The sequence below is a fragment of the Poromitra crassiceps genome (genome assembly GCF_964638095.1).
Source record: "Poromitra crassiceps genome assembly, chromosome: 23".
Taxonomy (NCBI): Eukaryota; Metazoa; Chordata; class Actinopteri; order Beryciformes; family Melamphaidae; genus Poromitra; species Poromitra crassiceps.
This window is the reverse complement of record NC_139639.1, coordinates 12,549,844-12,570,200: the sequence shown is the minus strand read 5'-3', so window position 1 is coordinate 12,570,200 and position 20,357 is coordinate 12,549,844. Positions and strand designations below refer to the sequence as shown.

Genomic DNA, 20,357 nt, shown 5'->3' with positions numbered 1-20,357 from the left:
ACCCTGTAACAACAGAGTAGGTACCCGGTAGTTATAAACATTGCTACATCTTAATATCTTTAGATAAGAGGGGATTTTAAGTCTCCGTTTATTACCCCCTTATACCATATATTCAGATTTTGTTATCCTGTACTTAACCTGTAACTTTAGATTTTGTTACCCTCTACTTAGCCTGTAAGTTGCGGGCTGTATTCTACAGTGTTACCAAAAAGTTCTACAGTGAGGGCTAACTGTATCACCACAGGAAGTGACATCATATCCTTTGATCTATAAACCGACAACACAGATTGCATATCGGATATACACCAATCCCTTCTCTATGATCATACACTTACAAAAACAAGGTACATTTTATTTGATTTTCATGGAAATATAATTTGATATGAGATGTAAGTTATAAGGATACAGTCATTTGGAGATCAGTTTCTTCCATCTAGGAACAGGTTCTGACGTTTTTCGAACGTCACTTTATTTAACGATTCTTTTAATTTTTCATGCTAGAAATCCACTCACAATGCTCAGATGGTCGACGTCAATTAGCCAGTCCCTCCATGAAATTGCGATTTTGTGATTGCAATAATTAATGCAAATTATTTTGTCAGTTACTGCAATTTTACCACAAAAAGCACATACAATTTTACAAATTGCATAGCAATTCTTGAGAAAAGCCGCTGCAAAATCAAGCATTTTTTATTGCAATAATCACCACACACAAAAAAGGCGAAATCCTGGAGGGACTTCGCTTTTGGCAAATCTTGTCAATGGACCGATTACACCCAAAGCAGCCATTTTGTGTTTAAAAAAAAGGAAACCTACCTCCCCACACAGATTAAAGGAGTCGTTGTCTTTCACACTTGGAGGGCGCACATACGAGAAAGGAGCCAACAGGAGCTTGAATCCATGTGGGTTTTAGACACAAAATGGCTGACACACACACACACACACACACACACACACACACACACACACACACACACACACACACACACACAGAGTTAGCCATGACACTACAGGAGAACACTAACAACGATGTAAGGGAACCGTCATGGCCGACACGTGTGAGAAAACCCAAAACACTTTAAGTCTCATAAAACCCTCAAGAAGGTTTAAATAGATTACAGCACGACAAATATGATATATTCCAGCAGAGCAACTAAATCAGGGTTGCCAAGTCACGCGTCCCTGGCGGGTGAAGTCACGCGTCCCTGGCGGGTGAAGTCACGCGTCCCTGGCGGGTGAAGTCACGCGTCCCTGGCGGGTGAAGTCACGCGTCCTGGCGGGTGAAGTCACGCGTCCTGGCGGGTGAAGTCACGCGTCCTGGCGGGTGAAGTCACGCGTCCCTGGCGGGTGAAGTCACGCGTCCTGGCGGGTGAAGTCACGCGTCCCTGGCGGGTGAAGTCACGCGTCCTGGCGGGTGAAGTCACGCGTCCCTGGCGGGTGAAGTCACGCGTCCCTGGCGGGTGAAGTCACGCGTCCCTGGCGGGTGAAGTCACGCGTCCCTGGCGGGTGAAGTCACGCGTCCCTGGCGGGTGAAGTCACGCGTCCCTGGCGGGTGAAGTCACGCGTCCCTGGCGGGTGAAGTCACGCGTCCCTGGCGGGTGAAGTCACGCGTCCCTGGCGGGTGAAGTCACGCGTCCCTGGCGGGTGAAGTCACGCGTCCCTGGCGGGTGAAGTCACGCGTCCTGGCGGGTGAAGTCACGCGTCCCTGGCGGGTGAAGTCACGCGTCCTGGCGGGTGAAGTCACGCGTCCTGGCGGGTGAAGTCACGCGTCCTGGCGGGTGAAGTCACGCGTCCTGGCGGGTGAAGTCACGCGTCCCTGGCGGGTGAAGTCACGCGTCCTGGCGGGTGAAGTCACGCGTCCTGGCGGGTGAAGTCACGCGTCCCTGGCGGGTGAAGTCACGCGTCCTGGCGGGTGAAGTCACGCGTCCCTGGCGGGTGAAGTCACGCGTCCCTGGCGGGTGAAGTCACGCGTCCCTGGCGGGTGACGCTCTCTTTCACCTTCAATCTCATGCGCTCACTCTGCCCAAACAATTCTCACGCCAATCAACACTGACTGCGGTCGCTGCATGTCTGGTACGTCCAGAGCAGGGCTAACCCTAACCCTATCCTGTGTGTGTGTGTGTGTTATCCGCTCAATATAGAGGTGCTGCTTTTTGTACCAATGAAGTGGATACTGACAGTTATCTTGTCTTAGAACCGTATCTGTCAACCTTCCATTGTTATCATCCTGTGTGGCGTTATCCTTTTTGTGTATGCGTTAATGTGGTCGCCAATTAGGCACTCATGTGACTGACTCCCAACATTTGATTGCATTATTATTATTAGTTTATGTCCTTTTTACTTTGTATCCATGTAGATGTAAATACATCATTTAAGTGTGTGTGTGTGTGTGTGTGTGTGTGTGTGTGTGTGTGTGTGTGCACGAAGCTGCATAGTAGCCTACTTTTTTAAAGCCTGATGGTGAATTGAGACACGTACACGTGATTATGTGGGTGTATGCATGTCCCATGCCATCAAAATCTCACTCCAGCCAGGTACCCAAAGTTGGCAACCCTGAACAAAATCAACACAATAACACTCGGTGCAGAGGAAAGAGGGCCATTTTGTTTTTCTCTTCACGACAAAATCTCCCACTAGTCCCCCCCCCCCCCCCCCCCACACACACACACACACACACACATTTAGACTGACGAGGTCACTCAGAGGACAGAGGGGTGGCCACATGCTGACTGGAGGACACGTCTCTCTCTCCTCTTCCAGGGCAGGCCAGACAGAGCTTTAGTCCAAGCGTTGGGTGAAATTCTCTGGGAAAAGCCCTCTCTGGGCGCTGACGCTGTGCTTTAGCCAGTCGTTCTCTTTGATGCCTGTGAGCCAGCCAGCATCCTGCACCAACAACAAGACAAATGTTTTACATTTACTTTTTTATCAAGGTCCCCCATAATTCACCCCGCCACCTGCCGTTTTTTCCCCAATTGTACTTGTCCAATTTCCTCTGCTGTCCCAGTAGTTGCTCTGTGAGTGAAAATTATATTATTGATTGACAGTTGATCAGTATTGAATGTATTCAATGTTAGTGAGACCTGCTGATGTTCCATTTGGATGAGTCAAGAATTTTCTGCTTTCCTCTCTCACAGCCTTGTGTTTGTGTGGGAGTAAAGTAGATATGATTGTATTTTTCCCAGCCATCTGCAAAGTGGGTGAAGGTTCAAATCCCTAGACAGAAGTCCTTTGACTTCATGGAAACTCACAGGTTCCGAAGGTGGGGGCTATCTCTCTGTATAAGACACAGAGCTGATGTTGGCTCTGGGCACACTTGGTTGGAATTTGCACTGAGTTAGACTCCACTGCAGACTGGATAAATGCTCCACCCACCCCCTATGGCGATCCCGGGAGAGTTGTAGACTAGCATCATGCTAGTCTTGCAGTAGCCAGCTGTACAGTAGATATGATACATCTATGTCTGCAACACAAAGGGGTTACATGACTCCGTGTTAGTTTGTCTGTAATCGCCCCTTGACGATTAGCTGGTAAGCCTCGTGATGAAGGAGACAAGAAAGAGCTGATTGCACATCTGCATCATTAGTCGGGTTTCCATACACCTGTTTTTATGCAAAATTTCAATTTGCGCATGAAAAAACTGAGTGGAAACGCCGCCTAATTCGCAAAAGCCTCCAAATTTCGCAAAAAAGTTTTCACACTTGAGGGAGGTGGAAAAGTCGGGTGTATCGATAAAAGGAAAATGCAAAACGTGCAGTGGAAACAGATGAATCGATATTCCGTTGTCTCTCCATTCAAAAACCAGGCAGTTTGCCTTGATCACTGCAAAACATGACATGGCGTGTAGCCTCCACACAATAGGGCTACACACAGTAAATAATGGTAAATACGCAGCACAATACCCGCCGTGGTAAACAGAAGAAGACTGGGATATTAACTTTAAGGCGACTCACTTCTAGAATTGGATGAAATTGTATTCACGACTTACTATCTGCTCCGTGGATTATAACGTTATGCTTGCTGAGTCGCACCTGGTAATCCAGAAATTGCGTTATGGTACCTTTGTCTAGTTGTAGATCATCAAGAAACTTTAAATGAATCATGTTAGATGTGTTTAATAGAGCTGTATATTGGGTCTAGCAGCTGATCAGCAGCTCAGACAGCCTCAAACACGAGGTGATTGACAGCTCTATAATTCGCAAAATAGCAGTGGATGGAAACGCACATTATTTAGCATTTTCTTTTGCCGACTTTCTGAAAATTCTATTAAAAGTTGCATTTGGATGGAAGCCCAGCTAAATCCTATTGTCTGCTATTTCTGAAATTGGAAACGAATCCTGAAATTCGTTCCAAGAGCCCTACCGCACACTGTCAGGATTAAGGTGAGTTCAGCTCCAATAACACATAGCAAAATGTTTATTTAAACGGAAACGGTGGTGCATTGAAACATGCGAGGAAACATGAATGTTCACCCTGGGAACCATAGCAAATCTGTGCACACCGTTTTCATAGATGAACAAATCTCAGCTAAATAAGATAAAAGTACTCCGATATTGAGAAAAACAACAACGAACGTGCAAAGCCATAAGCCAAATAACATAGCTTACTACTTTGATTGCCAAATAAATCTAGAAAAAGTAAATATAAGCCGTTTTCCCACATGCGTACCGGAAAATTACCTGTAAGTCAATATCGGACATTTCCCTTCACACCTCTCCTCTGGCATGTGGGAATCTATCAGCGAAATTGCCTGTATGTGGGGGGGGGGGGGGGGCGTCACTGCAGAGCGGGTGGGGAGTGACGTGTCGGCAAAACTCCAAATGGTGAAATAAGTTTGCTTGTTTATCCGTTCACCTGCGTCGCGTTGAAGCACTTTTTACAGACTGGCTTCATTTGATGTGTCCGGGCTTGCCTTGGCTGTCGGCAACGTTGCTTAGTCCCTGTCGGGCTGTGACTGAAGGAGGAGGACGGACTGTGGCCAGAGAGCGAGCAGAGAGGAGAGGGGAAAATCAGCACACACACACATGAAGCTGACATAGGCTACTGCTCTTATTATCACAAGATCATTTCGCCAGTTTGCTTTAATGTGCGCTAATGATTAGATTATGCCCGCTGGAACATTAAGCAACGTGTGTACACCTCGCCCATGAGAGTGTCGCGCAGAATATGAAGACAGACTAAACCAGGGACAGATCATGACAGTGTTATGTACCTCTGCGCTGCTGCGTGAGACTAGAGCCGTCTGGAAGCGAGAGAGACCAGGAGGGAATTTATTTTGGGAAGATGCTCTGAACAATTTTGACGACGTGGAATGGAAGCGTCATTTTCGCATGTCCCGGTATTACGTGCTGAGTCTGGTCCGACCCGCACGCAAGATCACCCGGTGGCGAAAACCACTGGAAGCGCGTTTGCGACTGGCAATAGTCCTTTGGTGGTACGCAACACCAGGGGAATATCGAACAATCAGCTGTGTATTTGGTGTTGGACTGTCTACTGTGTGCAACCTGGTCCACGAAGTCACAGCCCACTGATAGCGGAAAATGACTGGACCCCTTTCTCACCTGTCTGTCTATCGCGGCATACCGCTCTTCTGACTAGCTCAAAACTGGTGAAATGGCCGCGACGACGGGGTCGCGCTTATACCGGCACGGCGCCTTTCCCACATGCAGCCATTTGACCACGTTCCGGTCATTTTGCGGTACAAAGCGCATGTGGGAAAAGGGCTATAGAGGAATGTGTGAAAAAGACACAAGATAAGATGAGCAGCTCAGGCAGGCTGCTGCCTGGGGGCTGGGGCAGCGCTTTGAGCTTAAAGTCCCTGGAAACCAAAATCCACAAAAACGTTCTAACTATGTTATTTAGGGTCTTATGTTAGTAATTATATGCCTCCGAAATTATTATGCATTACTTTCAACCCAAAGCCTTAAAATCAACACTTTTCTACAAGATTCTACAAGATACTTCCTCATTGAAGAGAGCAGTGCGCGAGGTGCTAAAATGCAGGAGCTTATGACATCATAAGCTCTATATAACCTTTGTACACGCACGCAACACGCAGTCCCGCACATTCTGCCTCCATCTCTCTTCAGAGTTCTAGTGGTCCCACACCTTTTTCTGCAGCTAGCTAACTACGCATTGCATCAACACAAAGGCTCTTTTAAGAACCAACATCTATCTATCTATCTATCTATCTATCTATCTATCTATCTATCTATCTGCGAGTTTATCGCCGGCGGTGTGTTGGAACCTTGAGAGGGAGAGCTCTCTCCTCTGCCTGCTGCGGCGCTGCTGCTACTGCTGTGTGTGTGTGTGTGTGTGTGTGTGTGTGTGTGTGTGTGTGTATCTCAGACCTCTCTCCTATGCTCCGAGAGGGAGAGAGGAGAGAGAGATAAGAAGGAAATAAAGTGTGTGTGTGTGTGTGTGTGTGTGTGTGTGTGTGTGTGTGTGTGTGCGCGCGTGCAGACAGATATGACAGATGACCGTCAGTCAGTACGCTATGCGCTGCGTGGAGCAACCAGGGAGCAAAGCGCGAACACACGCACACACACACACACACACGCACACACACACACACACACACACACACACACACACACACACACACACACACACACACACACACACACACTTTATTTCCTTCTTATCGCTCTCTCCTCTCTCCCTCTCGGAGCAGAGGAGAGAGGTCTGAGATACACACACACACACACACACGCACACACACACACACACACACACACACACACACACACACACACACACACACACACTTTATTTCCTTCTTATCTCTCTCTCCTCTCTCCCTCTCGGAGCAGAGGAGAGAGGTCTGAGATACGTGCACACCATGAAACGCTCGGCGGCATGTGAAAGCCGCTTTGAGCTGCATCTTGATAGGCTGTCTTGCTCTATTTCCGTGTCTGATTGGTCCATTTCAACCTCGCGCCCCCTGCCGCTGGAACCGCCCAGCGTTTCGTTGTCGCAGACTAGCCCCCTCCCCCCCTCCCCTGCTCCTCTCGCGCTTGAGAATTGTGGACACGCCACACAGTCCGCGGGAAAAAGGACACTCTAAAAAATAATCGATTCTCATGCGTTTTGCCACACCTGTCAAACCTAAATTTATATACTTTGCGACGTTCATCATCGTTCAAATTTGGCTGGTGGCTTATTAACATAGGGTCCTGTGATGTGATGAACTCAAAATGCTAAATAATAAAGAAATATTTCTGGTTTCCAGGGACTTTAACGACTTTTCGACGTCCTTTGATAGGTGTTGACGCGTGATAGTTCATGCAACCCATAGGGGTTGCATGAAGTCGTCGACACAACTATCACACGTCAACACCTTCTAGGCTACAACACAACTCTTGAAAAGTGGTTAACGCCCGCCCCCAAGACAAGAAAAGAGGCGTAACAGACATGAATTGACCACAGACGACATGCCGGACTTCCATATAGCCCAGCCTATCAGATTTGAAACAGACTCAGGTTGTAAGTAGGAGGCAATTAACAATGTACGCCAGGCTCTACTTTATCGGCTTCTCACACGGAGAGTCCCACAAGAATGAGTGCATTTTTCAATAGGTGAGAGCCTGGCAAGCATGATTATAGGTGAAACAACAGATATGATGTTTGTAGTGGGACGTTCCATGTCGCCGTGTGTGCTTTGAGCACCACAAGCCGAGTGCCACCCAGTTCCATTGTATTAGAGAGAAGACAGACAGATGTCTCCAAAACTCAGCAACTCACACCAAAGCTATCTAGATGGACATATTCTGTGGGTGGCTGTAGTTTTAATTCAAGCTGACTGGTTTGTTAAATAAATGATTTGTGCACATAGCTGATGCACGATCCCATGGAACCTCACGGATGTGTCAGTGAATTTTGCCTCTATTTACCAAATTGTAATGTGTCTGGGATGGATGAGCTGTTTTAGCAGGTTCCAAGGTGGATCTGAAAGTTGTGATTTAATGCCCCCAGTATGTGGCTTATCAACTTGAGATTAATTTTAAGATGTTGCGTGGTGAGTACACAACATGTACACATGGACGGTACTATGGCTCAGTGGTTAGCACTGTTGCCTCACAGCAAGAAGGTCCGGGGTCGAACCCCGGTCCGTCCCAGGTCCTTTCTGTGTGGAGTTTGCATATTCTCCCCGTGTTCGTGTGTGTTTTCTCCGGGTGCTCCGGTTTCCTCCCACCATCAAAGACATATGTATGTTAGGGTTAATACTCCTGTCAGTGCCCCTGACCGAAGCAATGGCAAAAAGACGTACAGGGAAGAGAAAGGCATCTACATTCTAGTTTTAGTATCGGGAATTTGGCAAATAGGCGAATCTTCCAAAATGTTGGCGTATCCCTTTAACATCCATATTTTTTTCTTTTAAAAATATGCCCTCGGACGCTATAGAGTACCTGCAGCAACCAAGAACATCTACAAAAAATCTTTCATACCAAACACAATAAATCTGCTAAATTCATAAACGTCAGACTCATCCACATCAGAACCATGTCCGTTATGACTGTCTGTATTGTGCTGTTTTCCTGTTGTCTTGTTCTATGTTGTATTATGTACCCTGTCATTTCCTGTGCTGTGTACTGTGTATTCTGGTGTTTGTTGCATGTACTGTACTTTTCATGTGTGCACGCAAACATATGAAGCCAAAGACAGATTTCCACATTGTAGACAACAATAAATTGAATTGAATTCAATGGAATTGAATTAATTACCCCTGGGTCAGTACATGAAAGGAAAGAAGGGCAAAGATAACAGCACTTTCACTGGGCATAAGATATGGCCCAAAGACTTTTAGTGTGGATCCTACACACTGTTTTATAAATGAGCCCCCAGTCCTCAGAGGCAGCAGAAGCATTACTGACCTGGTCTTCTGCCAGTGCAGTGGGAACCACCAGAACCACATCACCTCTCTTCAGATCCAGCTCGTCTGAGTTCGCTGCCTCAAAGTCATGCATGGTCTCCACCTACAGGAACACAAACTATATTTTACACAAATATGACAAATCCTCAAGGCATCCCCCCAGGCAGTGGTGTGCACAGACATTTTGGGGGGCAGGTGCTCTAGTGGAAAAAAGGGCACCTTGTGTGGCGCACGGAACCACCAGCTACCTTATGTTTGGGTAAGACTGGGTAAGAACTGGAACTGGCCAAAACAGGCATACATAGTACACACTGCAAATAACATATTTCTGCAATGTAGCGGTTCATATCCTCATAATATCTCATCCATAAATGAACGTGACGTGAATCCGTCTAGTCTCATCTGGGCTGCCTCGGGCAGCTTCATTTATGGACGAGATATTATGAGGATATGAACCGCTACATTGCAGAAAATACGTTATTTGCAGTGTGTACTACATATGCCCCGTTTGCCCGTTTTGGCCAGTTCCAGGACCTGAATATCTTCTATGGCGATCAGAATGAAACCAAAGTTATCTGGGTGAGTAAAACATCATATTTTAAGCTGGAAATAAGGTCCGGGGTGTAAAAAACTGGAATTCTTTAAATCTATGATCTAAATAGGCCTACGGATTTTGGAAATTTAGACTGAGATTACACTTCTACTCGCAAAAAAGGCATGCAGGTTTTATTAAGTATGCTGCTGTAGATTCATGGGCAGAAACGGCAGCAGAAATCAAATGACTGATGTGAATAAAAGTGGTAACTTTTGTAGGTTTTAGGGCGTTCCCCTCAGGTGTCAAACAGTCAAAAGTATCAGTTTTACTGCATGCGTCAAGAGAATTCAACAGACGTACATTTGTGGTTTAACCACAATTATAAAACGGCTCTCTCAAATCAAGCAATCTGATTGGTTCACAGCCATTGTATAATTCCAGTAACCGAGTTCAATAACCCATGGCCATGGGTTATTGGTTGCCATGGCAACTCTCTTACTAAAAGGCTCGAGCTCCGTGTTGGGCTTTCCAGAAAGCTCTCAGCTTCTCAGCAAGCGCCAGGATTGGCCAATGTCAACTTCAGTCTCCAGAACGATCCAATCAAATCACCCGCACGTCTATCTTCTTGCTAGATGTCCCGCCTTACAGTAGTGTCAAAACAAAAAGCTACTCGCTTGCAGCCAGACGCATGATGGCGCAACTCTCTTAGGCTTTGGTTACCTCAAAAACAAAATGGCGGAGACAACTTTCAGATCCTTGTGAATCGATCTTCGCTTATAACTTTACTAATACTTCGCAGAAAATGATGTTTTGTACAAGAATATACGCGGGCTAATGTCTCCCCTCTCTCGCGCGCCCTCACTCTTAACCCCGCAGTACTAAATAAGACGTAACGTTACTTGGTGTCGGCATACGGCTCTGGTGTCGAGCTTTGCAAAAAGCTCTCAGCAAGCACCAGGATTGGCCAATGTCGACTTCAGTCTCCAGAACGATCCAATCAAATCACCCGCACGTCTATCTTCTTGCTAGAGGTCCCGCCTTACAGTAGTGTTTCAACTGACTCTATCAGAATACGATGCCAGTCGGACTTATAGTATTATTATTATTATATTATTATACTTGGAAACCGTTTTATAAAAGCAATATAGCACTCGAGCAGCGTGTGTTGTGGAATATATCCCGCTGATAAGCTGTTATCCCACTCGGCCTGCGGCCTCGTGGGATAACAGCTTATCAGCGGGATATATTCACCACAACACACTTGCTCTCGTGATATATTGCTTAATTATAAAATGGCTCTCTCAAATCAAGCAATCTGATTGGTTCACAGCCATTGTATAATTCCAGTAACCGAGTTCAATAACCCATGGCCATGGGTTATTGGTTGCCATGGCAACTCTCTTACTAAGAGAGTAATAATAAGGCTTACCTCAAATGACAACGTAGGAAAAAAAAATGGCGGAGACAGCTGTCAGATCCTTGTGAATCGATCTTCGCTTATAACTTTACTAATACTTCGCAGAAAATGATGTTTTGTACAAGAATAGATGCGGGCTAATGTCTTCTTTGCAAAAGAAAGGCTGTTAACTCCGCATTTAACCCCGCATTTAACCCCGTAACGTTAGTTGGTGTCGGGCAAGCCCTGAGAATGCCAGGGTCACTACTGCTTCAAGTCTTTGTACAATGAGTCATTATGGACGCATGATGGCGCAACTCTCTTACTAAAAGGCTTTGAAAACAAAATGGCGGAGACACCTTTCAGATCCTTGTGAATCGATCTTCGCTTATAACTTTACTAATACTTCGCAGAAAATGATGTTTTGTACAAGAATAGACGCGGGCTAATGTCTTAACCCCTCTCTCGCGCGCCCTCACTCTTAACCCCGCATCTCTAAATAAGACGTAACGTTACTTGGTACAGCTCTGGTGTCGGACTTTGCAAAAAGCTCTCAGGTTCGCAGCAAGCGCCAGGATTGGCCAATGTCGACTTCAGTCTCCAGAACGATCCAATCAAATCACCCGCACGTCTATCTTCTTGCTAGAGGTCCCGCCTTACAGTAGTGTTTCAACTGACTCTCAGAATACCATGCCAGTCGGACTTATAGTGTTATTATTATTATATTATTATACTTGGAACCCTTTTATAAAAGCAATATAGCACTCGAGCTCAGTTGTTATCCCACTCGGCCTGCGGCCTCGTGGGATAACAACTGATCAGGGGGATATATTCACCACAACACACTTGCTCTCGTGATATATTGCTTAATTATACCATGGTCTGGGTGAATACTCGATTCTTATTGGCTGCAAGGTGTCCATTAATTTGTGATAATGTACAGTGATAATGTACACCTAGCTAAATGGTCTGTTCACCATTGATATCAATGCGCCAGGATGACGACTGTTAACGCTTAATATGGCACTTTTATAAGTTTGGGAAAAAAAATTGTCGGTCAAAGTAACTACCGGTATTTAGATTACCCCTGAGTGCTCAGTTTATTAAAATAACGGCTATTTAGAAATCAGATTTTCGTTCTGGTCAGCTGACAGAAGCCGGGCTCTCAGCTGTCAACTGTCAAACCCTCTGTTTACAACTTGCAGCAACCAGCAGCCAGGCGCTCTGGGAGAGCGCCCGCTGCCTCTATCACTGATACAAATCAAGTCAAGAGGAAAAAGACGAGATCAACAAAAAGAAAACAACGAAATGGGCAGTTGACAGCAACACACTGAGAAACGTCCTTGTACAAAACATACCTGGACTCCAACATACTGAAAGCTTCAGATGATTTTCCTCCAGCCTCGCGCCATTTATGTCTTATAAGACCCGCAGACGTTAACGTAATTCCCTGGAATGCGAGTATAAACGAGCCAGTTACATGGCGTTGCATTCTTAGAGATTGGCGTTTTATTTTGTATGTTGTTACATACAATTGGCCAAATTATTAGTTAGCTTGACTCTAGAATTGTGCCAGGTGCAGCAGGCACTAAGCGGCCATTTTATCCAATGATAGCCTAATCTTGAGCAGGGACTATTTTGTCTCGCCGCTTCTCAACTCATATTTAAGGTGTTTTGTTTTGTTTCTGTGACCATGGTATAAGCGGGTTAATGCACTTCGAGCTGTCCATTATCAGAAATGATTGGACTTCGCGGAGGCAACCTCGTCGTGCATTAACCCTTACATGTACGTCTGTTGAATTCTCAAAAAGACACAATTCTCAAAAAGACAGACAGGAACACAAAGCAGCACATAAGGAAACATTAAAACATAAAAGCAAAACATGAAACACAACATGTATGAAAGCAAAAATTAAGATCACATATAAGACAAAGACATGACTAAGACTAAAAGAGAGACAGCAGGAAACGGGCCTAGCTACGGAAGCACTCACAACCTAAATGGTAAATGGCCTGCATTTATATAGCGCTTTTATCCAAAGCGCTTTACAGTCAGTAGGTACATTCACCCATTCATACCGCGATGGCGGCAGGTTACCACGCAGGGTGCTGGCACACCATCGGGAGCAATTTGGGGTTCAGTGTCTTGCCCAAGGACACTTCGACATGCAGACTGGAGGAGCTGGGAATCGAACCACCGACCTCTTTTATCCAAAGCGATTAATGGATGACCCGCTCTACCTCCTGAGCTACAGCCGCCCCTATTCAACCTCCAATTGAATCTGCCTCCAAGCCCTTCTATATTTGTAAATGTACTAATGGGGATCAGCTCGACGAGCTGCAAGTCTGTCTGCAAGCAGGGGCAGAGAACATACAGGCCTGCTTGGTTCCAGGCAGCAGGGGCAGAGAACATGAAGGCCTGCTTGGTGGTTCCAGGCAGCAGGGGCAGAGAACATAAAGGTGTGCTTGGTTCCAGGCTGCAGGGGCAGAGAACATAAAGGCCTGCTTGGTTCCAGGCAGCAGGGGCAGAGAACATAAAGGCCTGCTTGGTGGTTCCAGGCTGCAGGGGCAGAGAACATCAAGGCCTGCTTGGTTCCAGGCTGCAGGGGCAGAGAACATAAAGGCCTGCTTGGTGGTTCCAGGCTGCAGGGGCAGAGAACATAAAGGCCTGCTTGGTTCCAGGCAGCAGGGGCAGAGAACATAAAGGCCTGCTTGGTGGTTCCAGGCTGCAGGGGCAGAGAACATAAAGGCCTGCTTGGTTCCAGGCTGCAGGGGCAGAGAACATAAAGGCCTGCTTGGTTCCAGGCAGCAGGGGCAGAGAACATAAAGGCCCGCTTGGTTCCAGGCTGCAGGGGCAGAGAACATAAAGGCCTGCTTGGTTCCAGGCAGCAGGGGCAGAGAACATAAAGGCCTGCTTGGTGGTTCCAGGCTGCAGGGGCAGAGAACATAAAGGCCTGCTTGGTTCCAGGCAGCAGGGGCAGAGAACATAAAGGCCTGCTTGGTGGTTCCAGGCTGCAGGGGCAGAGAACATAAAGGCCTGATTGGTTCCAGGCTGCAGGGGCAGAGAACATAAAGGCCTGCTTGTTCCAGGCTGCAGGGGCAGAGAACATAAAGGCCTGCTTGGTTCCAGGCTGCAGGGGCAGAGCACATAAAGGCCTGCTTGGTTCCAGGCTGCAGGGGCAGAGAACATAAAGGCCTGCTTGGTTCCAGGCTGCAGGGGCAGAGAACATAAAGGCCTGCTTGTTCCAGGCTGCAGGGACAGAGAACATAAAGGCTTGCTTGGTTCCAGGCTGCAGGGGCAGAGAACATAAAGGCCTGCTTGGTTCCAGGCTGCAGGGGCAGAGAACATAAAGGCCTGCTTGGTTCCAGGCTGCAGGGACAGAGAACATAAAGGCCTGCTTGGTTCCAGGCTGCAGGGACAGAGAACATAAAGGCCTGCTTGGTTCCAGGCTGCAGGGGCAGAGAACATAAAGGCCTGCTTGGTTCCAGGCTGCAGGGACAGAGAACATAAAGGCCTGCTTGGTGGTTCCAGGCTGCAGGGGCAGAGAACATAAAGGCCTGCTTGGTGGTTCCAGGCTGCAGGGGCAGAGAACATAAAGGCCTGCTTGGTTCCAGGCTGCAGGGACAGAGAACATAAAGGCCTGCTTGGTGGTTCCAGGCTGCAGGGGCAGAGAACATAAAGGCCTGCTTGGTTCCAGGCTGCAGGGGCAGAGAACATAAAGGCCTGCTTGGTTCCAGGCTGCAGGGGCAGAGAACATAAAGGCCTGCTTAGTTCCAGGCTGCAGGGGCAGAGAACATAAAGGCCTGCTTGTTCCACGCTGCAGGGGCAGAGAACATAAAGGCCTGCTTGGTTCCAGGCTGCAGGGGCAGAGAACATAAAGGCCTGCTTGGTGGTTCCAGGCTGCAGGGGCAGAGAACATAAAGGCCTGCTTGGTTCCAGGCTGCAGGGACAGAGAACATAAAGGCCTGCTTGGTTCCAGGCTGCAGGGGCAGAGAACATAAAGGCCTGCCAAAGGCTTGCCAAGTTCAGTGCCAACCTTGGTGGTGTCATCTGAGCGGAGGCAATAGTTTATAGTTTTGATGGAGAAATATCCACAAAGGTCAGATGGAAGCAGACCAAGGATGGACTTGTATATAAAAATGTAGCAGTGACCTGTCAACTGCCTCACCGAAATTAAATCATGGATGCAAACAAATTTCCTCAAACTCAACTCTGACAAATCGGACATGATCATCATTGGCCCAAACGCCCTCACCAAAGCCGCTCACACCTTCCGCCTCACCATCGACAACTGCACCCTGTCTCCCTCACCACACATCCTGTCTCCCTCACCACACATCCTGTCTCCCTCACCACACATCCTGTCTCCCTCACCACACATCCTGTCTCCCTCACCACACATCCACCCTGTCTCCCTCACCACACATCCTGTCTCCCTCACCACACATCCTGTCTCCCTCACCACACATCCTGTCTCCCTCACCACACATCCTGTCTCCCTCACCACACATCCTGTCTCCCTCACCACACATCCTGTCTCCCTCACCACACATCCTGTCTCCCTCACCACACATCCTGTCTCCCTCACCACACATCCTGTCTCCCTCACCACACATCCTGTCTCCCTCACCACACATCCTGTCTCCCTCACCACACTTCCACCCTGTCTCCCTCACCACACATCCTGTCTCCCTCACCACACTTCCACCCTGTCTCCCTCACCACACATCCTGTCTCCCTCACCACACATCCTGTCTCCCTCACCACACGTCCACCCTGTCTCCCTCACCACACATCCTGTCTCCCTCACCACACATCCTGTCTCCCTCACCACACGTCCACCCTGTCTCCCTCACCACACATCCTGTCTCCCTCACCACACATCCTGTCTCCCTCACCACACTTCCACCCTGTCTCCCTCACCACACTTCCACCCTGTCTCCCTCACCACACTTCCACCCTGTCTCCCTCACCACACGTCCACCCTGTCTCCCTCACCACACGTCCCTGTCTCCCTCACCACACGTCCACCCTGTCTCTCTCACCACACATCCTGTCTCCCTCACCACACATCCACCCTGTCTCCCTCACCACACATCCTGTCTCCCTCACCACACATCCACCCTGTCTCCCTCACCACACATCCTGTCTCCCTCACCACACATCCTGTCTCCCTCAGCACACATCATGTCTCCCTCACCACACATCCTGTCTCCGTCACCACACATCCTGTCTCCCTCACCACACGTCCACCCTGCCTCCCTCACCACACATCCCTGTCTCCCTCACCACACATCCTGTCTCCCTCACCACACGTCCACCCTGTCTCCCTCACCACACATCCCTGTCTCCCTCACCACACATCCACCCTGTCTCCCTCACCACACATCCTGTCTCCCTCACCACACGTCCACCCTGTCTCCCTCACCACACATCCCTGTCTCCCTCACCACACATCCACCCTGTCTCCCTCACCACACATCCCTGTCTCCCTCACCACACATCCTGTCTCCCTCACCACACATCCTGTCTCCCTCACCACACATCCACCCTGTCTCCCTCACCACACGTCCATAACTTTGGAGTCATCTTTGACAACCTCTCATTCGATCACCACGTCAAACACATCACCACAATTACCTTTTTCCATCTAAAAAACAGAGCTCGTCTACGCCCATCACTCTCCTTCCCTGCTGCCGAAACTCTAATCCATGCTTTCATCACTTCCAGAATTGACTATTGCAATAGCATTCTCCACGGTTCATCTTCCAAAGTCCTCAACAAATTACAGTACATCCAGAATTCTGCTGCACACCTCCTCATCCACACCCGCTCCCGTGATCACATCACCCCCGTCCATCAGAACCTCCACTCCCTGTCCCAGAAGGAATCTAGTTCAAACTCCTCCTCCTCACCCATAAAGCCCTCCACAACCAGGCCCCCTCCTACCTCAGCAACCTTCTCCACCATCACACTCCTTCCCGCAGCCTCCATTCCTCTGATGCTGACCTCCTATCCCCACTACTCAGGACCAAGCGCCGGACCTGGGGTGACCGAGCCTTCTCCATTGCTGCCCCCTCCCTCTGGAACTCACTCCCAAAACACATCCGTGACTGGTCCAATCTGCCCCAGTTCAAATCCCTAGTCAAAACCTATCTATTCAAAACCGCTTTTAATGTTTGATTACTTGTGTTGTGATTTTAGGCTATGTAATTGTTGTTTTTAATATATTATCTTTGATATTTTAACCTCTGTAATGTCTTTGAATTTTTAGAAAAGCGCTCAATAAATTAAATGTATTATTATTATTATAATTATTATAATTATGAATGCTGTCTGTGGCATACAGGCTGGACGGACTATGTGTATTTGCGACTCCTGGTGGCTGAAAACAGTGCACTTCCAGGGTGAAAAAAACAAACACCCCCCCCCCCCTTCCCTCTGCTTTGCTGCCGCGCTATGCATGCCAGGCAGGTGCGGTGGATTGCACCACGCTTGGTTTACTATGTCTAGGTGTTAGCCAGTAGCCACAATTGTCAAATAAATCAGTTTTTCCGTGTCAAAATCCCAGTCCAGGCAGTGGTCGAAGCCAGAAATGTAAATATAATGGGTCCAATGTCCATGATCCAGAAGAAGTAGTCAGTAGCCAGAATAATTGATCAAAAACCAAAGTGAGATGAGACGCGATATCGACAGTAGCAGTGAGGAAACAGGAAACAGGTGGGTAAACAGTTTTTGCTATGATGACACTCACCTTGTACATGAAGCTGTGAGGCAGCCCTGGTACTCCAGCGGCCATGTTGTCTTTGACCACGCCCCCTGGGTTGTCTGGGGTAACTCCGTTGTCACTGATGGCGGTGGGAGAGATGATGTCATCGCTGATGGTGGTGGGGGAGATGATGTCAGCGGCGTCTCGGTCGTCATCACCCTCGTTGCTGGAGGCGGGCTCAATCACTACTGACGGTATGGACATCTTTTCCTAACGAAGACCACGAGCTGTTACAACTTGCGGATTTCCACACATTTGTGAACATGTGAGAGAAATACGCCTTTTGTGAGCATAGAAAAATAGATAGATAATTTAATTCCAAAGGGGAGCAAAAGCAAAAGCAAGAAGCAAGCAGCAGAAGGTATGTGAACGACGCCATGTTTCTTCAAGGCAATAGATAGCCTACGATTTTACAATTCTGGTATGCTATTTGATCACTAAATTCACTTCAGACAACTTTCTGATTAACCGTGGTTTTAGATGATTAGGTATCTCACCCACTGCGCGGGCTTGCTACCCGTCCTGCAGCTCGCCGAGCTGGCCGTGCGGCTCACATACGTAGCTTGGACGCTTTGCGGCCTCACCCGCAGCTTGGCCTTGCCTGCCCTATTGGCACATGCACAATGTCTCCCTCAGTTTCTCTCCCCCTCTCTCTCCCTCAGTCTCTATCCCTCTCCATCAGTCTCTCCTCTCTCTCTCTCTCTCCCTCTACTCTCTCTCCCTCTGTCTCTCGTGAGCCTGAGACTGATGACATCATCACTGATGATCAGTGATGTCATCAGTCTGGGTGCATGATGTCTCCAGAGTGGATTTGCGTGTGCCCTAGAGGCAACGATACTGCAGTCTCTCACGTGCAGCAGGGCTGCGCTACGTTAAGACGTGCATCTATGTGCTCAGAGAAATACATCAAAAAGTATTTTGATACAAATTACAAATACTTGCTCAAAACATTTATCACAATACAAATACAAAATACTGGTCTGAAAAATGTATTTGAAATACAAATGTATTTTGTATTAAAAAAAAATCATATTTTTTTTTAAATAAAAGCCGATAAAGAGCTGCAATGATTAGTTAATTCATCGATTAATTGCCAAATATTACGGGTTAGGGTTAACCCTAACCCTAACCCTAGGCTTAAGGCTGGGTTCACACCGGCGACCCAAGCCTTGCCTACGCCTTGCCTTTACCCAGGCTTTTAAATAGGTGTCCGTTTTAGTCAACGAGGCTGTGTACACCGGGCGTCTGAGCGTGAACCCTGCGTGTACCCACGCCTCGCCTGTGCCTTTTATCGTTTAGGCGAGAGTTCTATTTTCACGCGTGCAGGCAGGCTTCTTCTGTCAAGCCATGAAAGAAAAACGCGACAATATCCGTGGGAAATGGCAAAGTCAACTGAATTTCAAAATAAAATGGAGTTACAACAGTGTTGAGCAGAGAGAGAGAGAGAGAGAGAGAGAGAGAGAGAGAGAGAGAGATTGACGGGTAGCTATCACGTGTGGCTTTCTCCCTGTCTGCAAACAAATCTTCATGAGAGAGAATAGCGACCGAAGAAGCAAGATGGACAATGTTGTTGTGCCAGCACATATTCTTGCAAGATCACCTCTCTAAAATGTCCGACTATAGTCAGACCTGGTTATACATATCCAGCATCAATAGAACATTAAATATATCAGATTTATTTTACCTAGAGGCTACCCATGACAATTCTGGACAACACGTGAAAAAATACAGTCGGGAGAGAGGAGAGGCGCTTGTGACTCGGCTCCAGGTTCGGCGTGCAAAAGGCGTGCGGTGTGATCGCAAAAGCGTGTAACAGGTTCACGCCCAGCTCGGCGTAGGCGTGGGTTGAGGCAAGGCAAGGCGTAGGTTGTCTGTGTGAACTAAGCGTAAACCCAGCTCACAGCTGATTAGGAGCTGATCTCAAACCCAGCCCACATCAGCTGACTGCTTAGCTGATGCATTCAATTGGCTCAACTCAAACAGGGCACCCTCTTTAAATCTGCTCCAGTCTGCTGCCTAACGTGGCTGCTTCATCTGCAAGGTGTTTGCAACCCACCTCTTCCCCAGCTCCTCCTTTCATGCTGTGTCTGACTTAAAACAATGTCATTTCTGTTGTCATTGTTGTTGCTCTGTTCTGTACCTGGAGGTCTTTTGTTGCTCTCCTTGCCTTAAGGCTATTCCATGTTGCTCATGGAGGGGGCAAGGAGCTCCCAGAATCTGCTGCTGCCGCTCTCCCTGCCTTACGGTGAAAACACACTGCACGCGACTCCTGCACGTAAGCTGCGCGGCGCGACCATTCGCGACCTTGTGCGCAGCCAGTTTTCATTAGGACACCATGTTAACAGATCTGTCAGTCCACACCGAATTGCGCGCAGCGCACAGCTCAGCTCAGCGGACGCTCAGGGCGCGCAAGATAGCCTGGATTTCTATTTTCCTGCGCGGCCGTCTGCGCCCGTGAGCGACTCTGTCAAGCAGAACAGATCAGATCAGGGCAGACAGGAACTCCGAAACCGGACATTCGTCAAATAAAACCAATTTCAAAGTGAAATAATGTTTATTTACGTTGTTGATTGCCCCTTTGGAAGTGTGAAAAGAGAGAAAGAGCAGTTGGAGAGGGGGATCGGCTTCTAGGGGCTCGTTGCCTGCGGAGCAACAAGTAGAGAGCTAGGACTCGCCTTCTCTCTACAACAGCGCGCACTGGGAAAACGGGAGGAGAACAGACTTACCGGTAAATATGATGCAATTGCATTTTATAACGCCGAAGGTAGCCATTAACAGTTATCCCAA

At 48.0% G+C, this 20,357-nt stretch overlaps 1 protein-coding gene across 1 annotated transcript in view; it reads right to left on the bottom strand.

Annotated features, from left to right (window-relative positions):
• Positions 1–2,778: 2,778 nt before the first annotated feature.
• Positions 2,779–20,357, bottom strand: part of amph (amphiphysin) — a gene marked incomplete at both ends in the record, with an annotated part of 132,211 nt that continues 114,632 nt past the window's right edge. Inside the window, 3 exons of the mRNA XM_083658963.1 lie at positions 2,779–2,883; positions 8,871–8,972; positions 17,556–17,780. Of these exons, the coding sequence (XP_083515089.1) occupies positions 2,779–2,883; positions 8,871–8,972; positions 17,556–17,780 (432 nt within the window). The remainder of the gene's footprint in view (positions 2,884–8,870; positions 8,973–17,555; positions 17,781–20,357) is intronic.